The sequence below is a fragment of the Ceratotherium simum genome, chromosome 36 (genome assembly GCF_057802395.1).
Source record: "Ceratotherium simum simum isolate JZ-2026a chromosome 36, ASM5780239v1, whole genome shotgun sequence".
In the NCBI taxonomy this organism is placed as follows: domain Eukaryota; kingdom Metazoa; phylum Chordata; class Mammalia; order Perissodactyla; family Rhinocerotidae; genus Ceratotherium; species Ceratotherium simum.
In genome coordinates, this window is record NC_141935.1 from 1924023 (window position 1) to 1939397 (window position 15375).

The 15375-nt window shown below is 52.6% G+C and overlaps 1 protein-coding gene across 1 annotated transcript in view; it reads right to left on the minus strand.

Annotated features, from left to right (window-relative positions):
- Positions 1-9653: 9653 nt before the first annotated feature.
- PKP1 (plakophilin 1) overlaps positions 9654-15375 on the minus strand; it is a 45141-nt gene continuing 39419 nt past the window's right edge. The window contains exons 10-14 of the mRNA XM_004438967.3: positions 15095-15248; positions 14564-14750; positions 14060-14144; positions 11039-11145; positions 9654-9821 (exon numbers count right to left, since the gene is read on the minus strand). Of these exons, the coding sequence (XP_004439024.1) occupies positions 11071-11145; positions 14060-14144; positions 14564-14750; positions 15095-15248 (501 nt within the window). The 3' untranslated portion in view covers positions 9654-9821; positions 11039-11070. The remainder of the gene's footprint in view (positions 9822-11038; positions 11146-14059; positions 14145-14563; positions 14751-15094; positions 15249-15375) is intronic.

Genomic DNA, 15375 nt, shown 5'->3' on the forward strand with positions numbered 1-15375 from the left:
TCTCTTACAAAATGGCCTCTCCTGATGCCCCATCCACCTCCAGAAACCAGCCCATTTCTCTCTTTCCCTTTACACCAAAAATTCTCAGGAAACTGTCAATACTCACTCTCTATAATTCCACTTCTTCCATTTTCTCTTGAACCCACTGTAGCCAAGTTTCTGCTCTTACCACTTAACCAAAATTACTCTTGTCAAGGCACCAATGAGTTTCATGCCACTAAATTTGATGGTCAGAAGGTTCCATTTCCAGTAATGGTGGAATTACTCCTATCAAACCATCTTTCCTACAGATCCAAGCTATAAACTCCGCACGAAATAGAAAAAGTAACAACTACTTGAAGGTATTGAAGAGTGGCCAAAAGCAGTCAGGAACTGAAGGGGAGTTGACACTCAGAAGAATAAAATTGCATTGGGTAAGATTGATATTTTTATGGCTTTTCACCCAAGGGCAGCCTGCAACTGGCTTCATGCAGATTGTCTAAAACTTGAATAGAAGCTCATGGTCTTACTGGGTTGAAGAATTAGAGGAGAGAGTTTGAGGCAGCTGGAAAGTGGAGGAGGGAAACATTGGAAATGAGAGAGAGTTCTTCTAATTCTGCATATAAGCTCTGACCAAATCTCTGGCTGACGCTTGAACTACGTGCCCATGGAGAAAAATTCAAGACCAAGTAAAACTAAATGAACTGAACTGATATTTCAGCTGCTTCTCCCCAAAAAGGAAGTTTGAGTTCAGCCAGTTAATTGCCTGCTAAACAAACAAGAAACAACATTCCTCAGAGGAATATAACAGAATCCAGAAGCTATACAATGTACCATTCATAATGTCCAGGATGCAACCCAAATTTGCTAACATAATAAGAAATAAGAAAATGTGAAAGAAAAAGTGAAAGAAAAAGCAATAAATGGAGACTGATCATGAAATGACTTAGATGCTGGAATTAGCAGACAAAGATTTCAAATCAGAGATTATAACTTTGATCAAAATGTAAAGGAAAAAATACTTGTAATGAACGAGTAAATAGGAAATAAATAGGAAATCTTATCAAGGAAATACAGAGTATTAACTAGAACCCAAATGGAAATTCTAAAACTGAAAAATACAATATGTAAAATAAAAATTCACTGGATGAGCTTAACAGCACATTTACAACAACAGAACAAAGTGCCAGTGGATTTGACGATAAATCAATAGAAATGATCCAATCTGAAGAACAGAGAATAAAAATAAACAGACATTCAATGATCTGTGGGAAAATATCAAAAGGCTTAACATACATGAAATTGGAGTCCCACCATGAGAGGAGAGAGAAAATGGAAACATAATAATTGAAGAAATAATGGCCCAAATTTCCCCAAACGTGGTGAAAGACAAAATGTATAGATTCAAGAGGCTCAGCAAAGCCCAAGCAAGACATATACAAAGAAAACCACACTTGGGCACATTATAGTCAAACTGTCAAAGGCTGAAGATAAGAGAGAATCTGGAAAGCAGGCAGAGAAAACTGATACAATGCACGCGGGGGAACAACAGTACGAGCGACTGCTAAATTCTTATCAGACGTAATGGAGGCTAGACGAGAGGGGAACAGCATCTTTAAAGTGATGAAAGAAAAAAACACATCACCAGAATTCTATATCCGGAGAAATAATCCTTGAAGAATGAAGATAAAATAAAGACATTTAAAGATAAATGTAAAATAAGAGAATTCATCACCATCAGTCCTGCACAAGAAGAAACACTAAAGGAAGTTCTTTAGACTGAAGGGAAATAATATGAGACAGAAACTTGAATCTTCAGGAAGAAATGAAAAGCACCAGAAATGGTAAATACTAAAGACTATTTTCCTCTTAATTTCTTTCAAGTACATATGGTATTTTAAAGCAAAAATCGTAACATTTTGTTGTGGGTTTTATAATATATTTAGGTATAATACATACGACAAATACAGCATAAAGGAAGGGGGCTGGCAAATGAGCCTATATGGTTGCAAAATTCCTACACTTCACCTGAAGTGGCACAATATTAACTCTAAGCAGACTGAATATTTAAGGATGTACCCTGTAATCTCTAGCACAGTCACAAAAAAATGCAAAAAGTTATAGCTAAACAGCCAATTGATAAATTAAAATGGAATTCTAAAAATATTTAATTAACCCAAAAGAAGGAAAGAAAGAAAAAACAGAGGAAGAAAAAGAGATCAACAATCAGAAAACAGTAGTAAAATGCTAGATTTAAATTCAAGCCTACAAATAATTACCTTAAATGTAAATTGATTCAACACTGCATTTAAAATTCAGAGATTGCCAGAATAAATAAAAATAAGAGTGAGTCTTATTTGCTATCTACAAGAGATGCACATTACATATAAAGACACAGATAGGTTGAAAGTAATAAGATGGAAAAAGATATAGAAGGCAAACAGTAACCCTAAGAAGTCTGTAGAGGCTATATTAATATCAAATAAAGTAGATTTTGAAACAAAGAATATTAACAAAAACCAGAAAGGGACACGTCAAAATGACAAAAAAGATCCATTTGTCAGGAAGACATAACAAGCAAATGTCTGCATACATTCAACAAATGCAGAATATATGTATTTTCTAGTGCACATGGTACCCTTACTAAGACTATATGCTGGGCCATGAAACAAATTGCAGTAAATTTAAAGGGATTGAAATTATACCAAATACGTTCTCTGAGTATAATGGAATTAAGTTAGGATTAAATAAAAAGAAAGTATCTAGAAACTCCAAAATGTTTGAAATTAAGTAATACTTAATGTTGTTAAGTTTTTTTGACTCACACAATGAGTCAAAAAAAAATCACAACGGAATTTAGAAAACATTTTTAACAACTGATAATGAAAATACAGTATGTCAAAACTTATGGGATGCAGCTGGAATAGCTCTTAGAGGGAACTTTAAATGCTTGAAAAGTCTAAGATCAATGATGTAAGTTTCCACTTTATGAATCTAGAAAAAGCAAAGCAAAATAGAACCAAAGTAAGTGGAAGAAAGGAAATTATAAAGAGCGGAAACTAACGAAATAGGAAATAAACATTAGAGAAAGTTAAAAGGTCAAATGCTTGTTTCTGAAGATAAACTGTTCAAGAAAAAAGAGGAAAAACAAGTTACCAGTATCAGGAACGAAAGAGGCATAGTGCTGTACGTCCTACAGATGTTAAATTTTTTTAAATGGGCAAAATTATTCTGTCATAAAACACACAACCGCGGTTACCTCTCAGGGGAAGGGAGACTGGGAAAACGCGCGCGGGAACTTCTGCGGTGATGATGTTCTATATTTGAGAGTGGTTCGAGTTGCACAGGTGCATGCATCTGTCAAAATGTGTTGAATAGTACACTCAAGGTTTGTGCACGTCACTGTATCTAAATTTTACCTAAAAGGGGGAGGGGAAGGAGGAGGAGGAGGAGATAAAGGAGAAGAAGGAAATAAAACAGCCATAAATCCAGTGGTGACACCTCATTCCCTGTCTCCTGTGGTCCAAGCGTCACTTCACGCAGCTGGTCCCTCCCTGCGTCCAATCTCACTTTCTTCATTTGCTTCCAGACGCCACTGTCTCCTGGTTTGCCCCCGTTCACTGGCCACTCGCATTCTCTTTGGCTGATTCTGCACCTTTGAGCCTCTTCTCTTCTCCATCCATGCTCACTGTCTTGGTCATCTCATCTACCCTTATGGTTTAGAAACTCTCAGATCTTTGCTCAAAGATGGCTGGTGTCTGGCCCTAATTATTCTAGACTCTCTTAGAATGTCGGGCATTTGGCATCTGTTTGTCCCTGCTGAGTCCCGGTCACCAATGCTGGGGCTACAAGAAGGGTCCTACTTAGTCACACAGGGACGCTGACCTTTCCCAAGGCTCTGCTCTGCCCACACAGTGCCGGCGCGGTCACAGATCTGCATATGGCTGTGTGTGCGTGTTTCTTGAATTTAAAAAAAGTGAGCAGTATATGAGCAGGGCACACATGCCGGTGCCAGTCTCAGACCCAGGTGGCAGAGGGCTCAGAGGGGGCAGCCCAGTCTGAGGATAGAGTCACTAGAGGGAAGTTTAGGAGTCAACCTAACTGTGGGCGGCTGCTGTCTAGATGGCAGCTGTGGCAAAGGGAGAAGAGCAGGGCCTTGGGCTCAGACCTGGTTCAAATTCCAAGTCTGTCACCTACTAGCTGTGTGACCCTGAACAAGTTAGCCTCTCTGAACCACAGTTTCCTTATCTGTGAAATGGGAGTGGTCGTACCTACTTTGTGGCATAGATATGAAGATTAAAGGTAACTAATATGGTACCTACATGTGGTCATGTAACAGGCAATCGCTCCTCTCCAGGTCTCTACCTGTGCCCACAGCCCAGCTGTCCTCCGGGAAAACTCTGGGCCCCAAATTGCAGGAACGTGAGGCTGAGAAGATCCGGAAGGACACACGTGGGCTCAGTGTGGGCCCCTTGGCCTTGGAGACTTGGCTGAAGTTTCCTTTCTGAGATGTGTAGAGAGCGGGACTTTAATGGCCTTGTGTGGAGGGGTGGCATTTAGGGCCCAGAGATTCAGAACCACTGCATAAATGCTGAAGTGCTTTTTGACTAATTCACTCAGTCGTGAAACTTCCTGATGGTTGACTGCAGCGTGTGGGGCGCTGTGAGCACGAAGTCCTTTGTTTTGTGGGGTCTCTGCTGACCCACCATCAGTGGGGCTTGTCAGCTTGGACATCCTTCCCCGAGAGGCTGACACGCTCCTCGGTGACATTCGTGTCCTGCTGAACCGGGACAGCTGTCTGCAGGATGACCAGTCAGGGTAGGGGATGCCTACTGGGGTCGTTCAGGCATTTTTTGCCCTGTGACCCTGGTCTCATCAGCCCCATATTCTAACTGACCAAACCAGCCGGACCCAGACCAGCTGATCCTCAGAGAGGCTTCTGATATCCGAGGTTCCACGAATCAGAGCTTCTTCTTTATTGCGTCTGCACAGCCACCCAGCCACAGGACGTGTAATTTTAGGATGTCTCAAGGTGCTGCAAGCTTCTGCATCACTAAAGATTGAGCTATGCACAGTGCCACCCTGGTGTCAGGCCCAGCTAACCATGTTCTGAGGCTGTGACTGCCGGGACACTCACGTGAATGGAGCTGCGTCCACCTGGCTGGGACAGAGGAGGCCTGGGTCCCGGCGCTGGTTCTGCCACAAACTTACTACTTGACTCTGGGCAGGTATCTTTCTCTCTTGGGGTCTCAGTTTCCTCATCTGGAAATTGGGAGTTAATGCTCTGCATTCTGCTGTCTCACAGAATAAGTAAAGATTAAAGCAGAAACTGAACACCCTGAGGCTTTGAAAGGTAAAGGGTGATTTGTGGCCCCTCGAGTGAAAAGCCTGCTGTTATTATTAACCACGTGTGTGCCCACTTTCTTGGATGGTGCTGGGTGACAGAGCGAGCTGCGTTCTGAGAGGTGACACTGGAGCCCTGCTCTATTTCCAGAGGAGCGTGGACTCCAGCGCGGGGAGCAGACCCGGCCACGTCAGCTGCAAGGGGACAGGAGGAAATGGCTCCCAGGCTCAGCGCAGGAGACTTGGGCAGCCTGGACACGAGATCTTGCCCTGGCCACAGTCTCAGCTTCCGGCTCCTGGTGCCCCCAGTTTGGTCTTGCCCTCTGCTCCTGGACCCCAATGCCCTCCCACTCTCATCGGCCAGTCCTCGGAGGGGCCAGAAGGGCCTGCCACCTCTTGGCCAGGGACGGCTGAGTGAAGACCTCCGTAACCCTTTGGCACTCCTACACATTAAATGCACCCACATCCCACATACAATCGAATTTCTTTACCATTCGTTATAATTTCCCAGTAAGCACATCACAGCAGGGAACTTTTGGGAAGTTGACAGCTAATGCACACTGTTTCCAAATGTGTGTATACACCAGATGTAACAATGACAGTGATGGAATGCCTCGTTTTGCATTGTAGTGTAGTCACACAATGTACTGCCACCCAGCAGTGACCATGACATGCAGTAGTCATGGACGAATCTCGTGAACATGAGCTCAAGAAGCCAGACACAAAAGGGACGTGCTGATCCATTTATACAAAGGGCAGGAAAGGCAAAATTGCCCTGTGGTGTTGGAGGTCAGGACAGCGTTCCCCTGAGGAGCGGAGCAGTGACAGGCGGGCCTGCGGGCGCTCTGGGTGCTGGGACACTGTGTCCTTGATTTGGGTGCTGGTTGTGGTGCGTTGGGTTTGTGGAGATCCGTAGAGCTGCACCGTTGAAGTTGTGCGCTTTCTGCGCACACACTCTGTTCCAATGAAAGCTTAATCATTACACATTTATCGATTTCGAATTTCTGATTTGATCTCACATTTTGGAGCCAAGACATGTTTTTCAGGTCTCAAGACATTTTTGGAGGTCCCAGACCTAGTGTATTAACAATCTGGGCCACAGACAGGCCACCTTCCTCCCCCGGGCTGGGGCACAGCCCCTCCTGCCTGGCCTCCCTGATCATAACCCAGCTGAGGGATGGCCCAGGAGGTCACGGCCGTGGGCTCTGCAGAGAGAGCATGCCAGTCACCACCCTCTCCAGCCGGGGAGACTCATCTCCAGCTCACTCCCTGAGCATCTCCAACCGTCTCCACCTGGGTGGCCGTGACGCTGCTCACTGATGGCCCACTGCGGTTATGTCCTTGCCACCACTTGGAACTTACCACCCAGGTCTTACAAAGTTCCATGTGCACATCTTGCCCCTTATGAGGCTCTTGAGGCTGGGCCACGACACCCTCTGCTTTTGCAACCACCCCCGCACCTCACACGGGACCCAGGCAGGACACACCTACACTAAATGTGAGCTCCCTTACGCCCTGCCTGGGTGCGTCCACGCTTGGGGTGGATTTCCCTCTGCGAGCTGTGTGGCCTCGGGCATAGCTGCTCCCTCCCTGAGCCTCACTTAGCTGTAAGACTGGGGCAGCAATGCTAGCTTCACGGAGCTCCCGTGAGGACCAAGTGCGGGGACACAGAGCAGGTGTCTGAGTGGTGGTGTCCCAGTCCCCTCAGGTGGCACTCCCAATCCTTGCCTGGCCCAGGGTCAGTAAGAGGGGATCCTGGAGGGAAGCGGGCAGCCCTTCGTTCCTCAACACCACCCCAAATAATCCACTGCTTGAAAAGGTTCAAAGAAATGCCAGCAATTTATTGATTTCCTATATTTCCAACAAAGCAAATACACAGTGTATCACACAGGGAGACCGGGCCCGGCCAGCACGAGGTTCTCACAAACACAGCGCGAGGGGCGGGGGCGGTCCAGGGCGCCCCCCCGCACTTCCCTCCCTGCCCATCCCCTAGTCCCGACCTTGATCATCCAGCCACTGTACCTCTCAGCCAGGCTCCGAGGTGGATTAGAGAGCATCACGGCCTCCCTAGTCCCTGGGAGAAGTGTGGGTCTGCACTGCTGGTCTGCCCCCACTGGATGGGCTGCTGGTGGCCAGTGACCGGATCTATCTTAGGCACGGGGGATCTTGGGGTCAGGGCAGGGACAGGGAGAGACTGAGTGGCCCGTGTCCTTCCTCATTTGACCCCAATTGGAGCGTCTTGTTTTGGGTGTCAACGCTGAGGCCGATGTGGGTTTGAAATACGGAGACACGCCCGCACACGTACAGCCCGGCGAACCCCTTACTCCCTTTCTCCAGGAAAGGCATCCTCAAGACCCCTCAGTGTCACTCCTTCCAAAGGACAGGGCATGAGACGTTACCAAAATCAGGCCTGACCTAACTGTCCACCTCGGCCCCTGGGGTCTGAACAGCTGCCCCATCCCCAGGCAGAGGGCTGGGCCCTCCTGGCTTGTCACTCCAGCGGGGAAGGAAAATGGGAGCTGCTGTGGGCCGTGAGGGCAGCGCCACCACAGCTGGGGCCCCTTCCCGGGGCCGTCACGGACTCGCTCGGAGCGGCTACTTCCCTCTCACCCCGACTGGACTGGACAGTCCTCTCGCACTGGGGATCCCTAAAGCCAAGGACCCCTGTCTCTTCTCTCCTCCAGGAGAACGTGGGCTACGTGAGGACAGGGACACGTGCCTGGCCATCTGGGTGCTCCATACAGGGGTTTTAGAGAAATGAATTCCTCTGCCCTGATGACCGGCAGAGGAGTCGTCCTGCCATCTATGCCCAGGACAGTCTGGGAGGACCAGGCTCACACGCGGGCCTGAGAGGGAGGGAGCGGTGAGCTGGGAGCAGGAGGGAGAGATCAGAGACCCTCAGCCCCAGAGGACACCTGGTTCAATGGCCTGTTGTCACACGTCTGGCCTCCTCCAGTCTCAGCTGTCACATCTCCTGATAGGCCCATCCTTAGTCCAGAAAGGTGTTTTTCCGTTCTGATTGCTGGGGTCAGAGGTGGGGTTGGATTGGGGGATGGAGAGGGGGAAGGAGGCCCAGGAGGAGGATGAGGAGGAGGAGGAGTGAGGAGCACCTTCTCTTCTTCCAGAGGACAGTGTGGACCAGGCAGCTAATTCCTATCTGCTACCAACAACGTGGGCATGGGCGGCAGAGGCTGAGGCCCGCGGAGCTGGGCATCTCTGTCCTGCTTGGTCTTACAGGACATACTGAGGGCCCTTTACAGCGAGATTTTCTCTGGAGGCCCTTCGACTACTTCTCATCCGAAATGCACGAGAGTCTGCGGTCTTGGGTGTGGCTGGTCCCCCCGACACGCCTCTGTTATCCCGTACCCTGTGGCTGGGGCTCAGGGGAAGGTGGGGCCAGCCTCCAGCTGGGGGGTGGGCTTGCTGGCACCCGATATGACAGTTCCTCTCCTGGTCTATCTGGATTCCCTTCTGGGGACCCTGAACATTCCCCACCTGAGTCTCCCAGGGCACGTAGGGAAGCATCTTCCTGGTTAACCTCCAGATGGCCCCTGTCCCCATGGAGGCTGGAGCAGGTCCCTACTCAGCCCCAGCCGTCCCCTCCACCAGGAAGATGAAGACCAAACAGCCATTTCCTGAACAGCTCCTTGGCTCTGAGCACCTTTTGCCTTCTTTCTCTTGCAGCAAGTGGATGACAAGCCCCTGAAGGCAGGGCCTGTGTGGGCTGAGCCTGCTCTGAAGGGTACGCAGCCCAAGAGAATGGGGCACCCCCTCTCTGGCTCCTCGTCCCCCAGGACAGACCTCCTATAGCAGAGCAAGCGCCACCGTCCCTGCGCGTCTTCCAGGGCCCACGCCCTGCCCGCCCCAGGCCTGTGATGCTGCAGAAAGGGCGGCCTTCTCAGACAACCTGATTTCCCAGGAGATACACTCTCAACAGCCCTGCACCTCTCCCTTTGCCCCTCAGCCCCTGGGAGATGGTCCCCCTCTGCGGCCTCCCCGTGGGCCTGGCCCTGGTGAGGGCCCTGCCCCAGCACAGTGCATTTCAGGAACTGCACACAGAGAAACAAAAAGCACATGTCATACTTGCCCACGAGTGGGAAACACGGAGGGGAAACACGGAGAGTCCTCCTCACCGCCTCGTGAGCTGCAGTGCAACAGCCTCCCAAGCTTTTTGCAAGTTGTGGTCCGCATTTACACACTCACACACATGTGTGCACACACACTCACACCCTATACACATATATATACCATTTCTCAGCGAAAGAAGTATTGACATCCAACATAAGCCCCCTTAACTCAAGAAAGACCCCTCCCACCCTCCCCAACCCCCACTGCTTGCCAGTTCCCCTAAGGAAAAAAAAGAATCTAAAAATATTTCCATCATCCACAGTGTCCAGGTTTGTTCTTGTTGCGTTTGAACATGTCCAAATACTGCACAAGGTGGATAGGATAAGCCCTCCAGTGAGGCCCGCAGTCTTCTCAGCTGGGTTGTATAATTTCTGGAAAAGGAGAAGTCTCCCAGTCAGCATTCAGAGCGATACACGCCCACACCTGTACGTCCAGGTCCCATACCTGCCACCCGTCCCCCCATGTCCGTACTGATGTGCTCTGGCCTGAGACTGGGTTCAGGGACACGGAGACACATTCACAGGTAAGCTTGTGAGCTTTGTCCCCCCCGCCACCACGCCCACCCTGTTCCACCCACACGGTGCCCAGCGCAGTGCGGGGCAGCTAGACTATGCTCCTTAAGAATCTGCTGAATTCAGTTTTCTTCCCTTCTCTGTTCTCATCTTGTTGATGCTCGTCTGCCAGGAATGGGTGTCTGAAGTCTTACTTAATCTTCATCTGGACCAAAGTGACAGCCCTCTCCCCCACCAGGACCCTCCTGGGTTTTGGGGTTGGGGTGCTGACAGAAGGCTGGAGCACTAAGAAGTCCCCTTCAGCTCATCCCTGGCTCTCTGCAGATGGCCCCATACCGGAGCCGCCTCTGGTGACCCTCTCTAGGAAGGACGATGTCTGGTTGGAGTCCTGAGTGTGGCCCTTGGCTTACCTGCATCAGAACCACTTTGGATGGTTGTATAAAAATGCCTTTTCCTGGACCCCACTCCAGAGCTACGAGTCAGAACTGCTGGGGTTGGGGCCGACAGCGTGCATTGCAGCAAGCATCCGGGTGATTATCATGAAAGCTCAGGCCTATGAGCCTTTGTCATAGATATGGATTCTGAGATTTGGTCCCTAGAATCACCAGCTGGAAATAAGCTTGTTCACACTAGGCATGTGCAGAGACTTGAAAGTGGATTACAAAAGGGATAAGAAAGTGAGCTATGGATGCCCAAACCCAGAATGACATATTATATAACTCCAGGGGGGCCATTCACACTGTAGTCCATGTGAATGGCACCATCTGGGTTGTGCAGTGTACAATCTACACAGATGTACCTGGCAGTCCTGCCCAGACCTCCGGCCTGCTGATGCTATCAGGACATCACACACCTCTGATGTCCCGTGGTGGGACAGCCACGGCACTCTGGCCAAGCAGTCCACACCACTGCCCTCATAGCCCTGTGTTGGCCAGAGCCAGGCTATCTGCCAGGCCAAAGGATGCTCCTGAGTCTCTGGGGAGCACGGGCCTGGCCCCTTTCCCTGAGACTGGCTGAGGCTGCTGCAGGGGTCCTGGAGGTGCCCCCTCTACTGGGGGGGGTGGGGCGATTCTTACCTGCAAGCTGAACTTGCTTGGGTGGCCTCTTCTTAGAATCGGGAGGTGAAGTTCCTGAGGCTGTTGGCCCGGGCTAGGGCTCCCAGCATGTTCCTGTCAAATCCTTGCTGCAGGAGGAGAAACAGCAACTGCACGAGACATCCCAGGATGGAACCGGGCGGGGCCTCCCACAGGGTCAGAAACCGTCCTCCCAGAGCATCCTCGGCTTAAACCACAGCCCTGAGCACAGGCTACGTACATGTATCAGGGCTAAAATTGGCCTAATTCAATGTGCAGCCAAACCCCAGGCCAGCGACATCCCCACATCAGTGAGACGTGCCTGCACCCCCACCAGCACATCTGAATTTCCCACTTGCAGTTGCAGAAATCGAATCAAGGCATGAGGAAGTAAGTATTACTCTTTAAACAGAACTATAACCAAATTCAGACTAGAAAAGTTGTTGGTGGTTCTTCAGTCTGACTGTCTGCTTTTTTTCAAATCCAGAGGAGAGCTCTGGGCAGGGAGGGCTTGCCCAGCACTTCTCAAACACTGGAGCAGGGCTGGCGCTGGTGGAGAGAAGCCGCCGTGCAGGGGCTCTGTTTTCTCGTCTGTTCTCCCGCCTCCAGCCCCCCAGCTCCTGAGCTCCTGCTGGGTGAAGAGTCGTGCTCCTGTCATTCCTCCCAGCATACAGCAGGTGCTCAGTAAATGCCTGGTGTGAATGAGGACAGAGCAGGGGCCCAGCGGCTTAAGAAGAGGCCACTGGTGCCAGCCCCGAGCTCTGAGAGCCTGTCAGCTCTCACTGACCTCTGGGAATATGAGGCCCAAGACCGCAGGCGTTCGGAGGCCCGGTCCACCCGGTCTGGGCATGAACCACGCAGTGCCCTTTTCCGTGCCGCTCTGCTTGCTCCTGCCGAGCTTGGCTGGGTTTGGTGGAAAGAGCCTGGTCCCAGCCCTGCTCCCGCTGGACTCGCTGAATCAAGGCGCACTCCCAGAACCCTGGCTCCCCAGGCTGCGGGGCGGACATCAGTCACGTGCCTGCCCCACTGAGGCTGTAGCACCCAGCGGATGGTGGCTCTGCAGGAGCTTGGGGAACAGAAGCCCCGACCTGGTCACGTCAAAGCTGTTGTCAAGCACGGCCGGAGGGAGCAGTGAGGACTGGTCCCTGTGGGCACCGTACATAAGAGCTAACCAGGGTTCTCTGTGTGTTGCAGGATGGCTGTGGTCTCTGGCTGTGTTCTGGGGGAGGTGAACCCTCTGGACCACCATCAAACAGCTCGGGGAAGCTCGCCCAGTCCTCGCCCACCTCCCTGGCAGCTGTCACGTGGCCATGCTCGCCCTCATGGCAGTGTTGTTGGAGAAGAGCACTGGATGGTCTGACGGACAACAAGGGCCACTACCGGCCGGCCGTCAGCCTCTTCCAGCCGTTGTTGACCCCAGTGGCTTCCTGGGCCTCCCTCCCGTCTCCCTGCTGGGCCGGAGGAAGAGCTGTTCCCCCGCCCCACGTGGTAGGCTTCCGTCCCCTCTCCTGCCTGATCAGGCTGCTCCTGACCCTCTAAGACCCCTCGGTTCTCAGCTTCCTCATCCCCCCTCCATGTTCCCCTTCTCTGCCCTCTCCTTCCTACCCGGCGATAGAGATGCTGACATCCCCTCTGTCGTTAAACAGGTGTCTTGTTACCCATCCTTCGTCTCCCTCCTTTCTGGGCCAAACCCAGGTGAGGAGGTCCCCCCGCAGCTCCCACTCCCCTTCCCCATCCACTCCTCACCCTGCTCCACTCCACCCCACGGTGCTCCCCTTGCTTTGCCAGCAGCGCTCTGAGAGGTTGGGAGATTTCCGAACCCCTGGACCCAGGGCCTTCCTGGTCTCTGTCCTGCTTGTCCCCTCAGCAGCCCTGGGAACCACTGCCCCCTCCCTTAGCACCTTCTCTTCCCACGAGGTTTTGGCCCCTTCCTGGCCACCCTGCACAGCTCCTCTGGATTTCCAGGCCACCAGGTGAGGGTCTCTCCATGCATCTCCCTGCCCTCCACGGCTTTTCCGCAGACACGTGCCCCACGATGTCCCTGCCTGTTCTTGCGGCTTCTCCCACCTGAACAATCTGAACAATGCTCCAGTCTGCGTGGTGGCCTGGCCTCTCTCCCTGGGCCCCACACCTGGGCCCCCAGCCCATTCTTTCAGACTCCACCTCCCCAAATTAGGACTCCTTCTGTTCCTCCCTCACAAACCCCCTCAACCTCTGCCAGCTGCTGTTTCTGTTAATGTAACTGCAGCGTCTCCAGCTGCCAGCTCGAGCATCCTCGGTCCCACGATCCCGCCCCTTCTGTTCCTGTCCTTCACTTCCAGCCTCACCGCTGCCTACATCTCAGTCTAGGACAGCTGCCGCGGCAACGGCAGAGAAGGTCAGTGTGAAGAGATCCTGTGAAACAAGCCCTGCGCTAGGACTTCGTGGGGATGGGGTTGGGAGGTGCTGGGGACAGAGCAGAGCCAAAGTCCCCACTGGACACACACAGCAGGCCCAGGGTCTCTCGGTCCACACTGCCCTGCACGCTGGTGTGGAAGGGGTCTTCCTACTGTTGTTTTCATCATGAAACCCTCGATTCTAACGCCCGATGGCTCCCCAGTGCCCAAGGCAAACTCTCAACTCTTCAGTCTGAAATCGAAGGAGTGTTGTAAACTGGCCCAAACCTCCCTTTCCAGCCAGAGTGCATGTCATGCCCTAGATGAATTATGTGCCTTTTGTCCACTCTGCTTCTCAGGTTGCTCCTAAAGAATCCCAGGCCTCTGCCTCATCTCCTTGAGTCCCTCTGCCCTCCATGCACTCAGCACCTCCCTAGACCCCTGAGCTGAGGGATTTGCTCAGAGCTGGATCACGCTCACTGTAATGAACATGTGTCTTTCAACTCTGCCTCTGTCTGGAGTGCAGCTCAGTTTCCCCAACTGGGCAGGTCAGGCCCTCCGGCCTCTCTCTTCTCGTCCACGTGGACTTGATTCCGCACAGGGAAAGGGGGGAGGGCCTTGCCAGCAGGCCAATGGTGTGGGCCCTTACCTGTCTGAGGACACCCTGCAGTTCCTTGCTGGACCACATGTCAGACAGGAGGAGCCGGGCAGCTTCTGCAGCCTTGGGTGAAGCACTGGGCAGGTGGGAAGTTCATTTGTGGGATGAGACTCCGGGAGGCACGAATGAGCACCCTCCTCACTCGCACCCTCACCTCCAGGTCCCAGCCGTGCATGCAAGGAGCCCCACTGGGCTGGCTGCTCTACATGTGGGCACAGCCCCACGCACTGCCCACCTAGAGGCACCCCAGGATTCTCCCGGGCCATGAGAGACAGTGCTCTCCCATTCCCATGCCCTGGGCCCTGTCCTGGGAAAACAGAGCCCCACGGGGCGGAATGAAGGCCCCGCATGGTTGGGCCTGCTGCCCCACGCCTCCTGCTGGCCCTCTGAGGACTCAATGTCCCCCAGGGATGCCCAGCCCAGGAGTGTGCTGCCCTGAGGCCTGGCTGCTGGCGCCCCCGCCCGGTCCTGCGCCCCCCGGGCCGCCCCGCGCACCCGCTGCGGCACAGGTTGATGACGTTGTTGATCATGCTGCTGGAGAAGTGCTGCTTGGCCACATGCGGCTGGGAGGCCATCAGGTTCCGCACGGTGTAGCAGGCCGAGGACAGGATGTCTTCCGAGTTGTTGGTGTTGCCGGTGTGACTGGTGAGGAGCCTGGTCACCTCCGGGAACACCTGGTTCCCTGGGAGAGAAAAGGGTGGAGGACACGTGGTCAGACGGCCCAGGGAAAGGGGGCTGGGGGAGCCCAGTCCTGGAAGGCCGTCAGCAGGACTCCCGGCAAGGCGGCCCCTCAAGGCTCCCTTCTGGCTCTAACTCGGGGCTTGGACCCTGATGGGACCTCACACACCTGCTCCCCATCCCAGGTGACCTGTCCCTTCCCACCTCCAAGCCTCTCTTGGGCCAGCTTTCCCTCCCGGATGCTCACCCCAGGGAGTGGTCAGAGGGAGACCTTCCAGCAGGCTCTGGGAAGTGGAGGGCCCGCTGAGTCCTCTTGGGGGTGAGGGGCTGATGCGTGGGGGCACTCACCCATCACTCTGTGCAGCACAGGGTGGCGGGACATGTTGCTCAGGAGGGAGGCTCCGGACCGCACCACATCGGAGTTGCCGGATTGCAGGAGGCGAGCGATCTGAGGCAAGCCCTTCTCCTTCAGCCCAATCAACTGGCTCATGCCACTGGACATCTGAGAGAGAGGGACGAGTGAGGACCTGGCCTGTGGCTTCCCAGGCACGTGGCAGAAGAGGGCCAGGTAATCCCAAGCAAAGAAACCCCAGAACTTTTTCTCTTTCATGTTGGAAGCAATGGCCAAG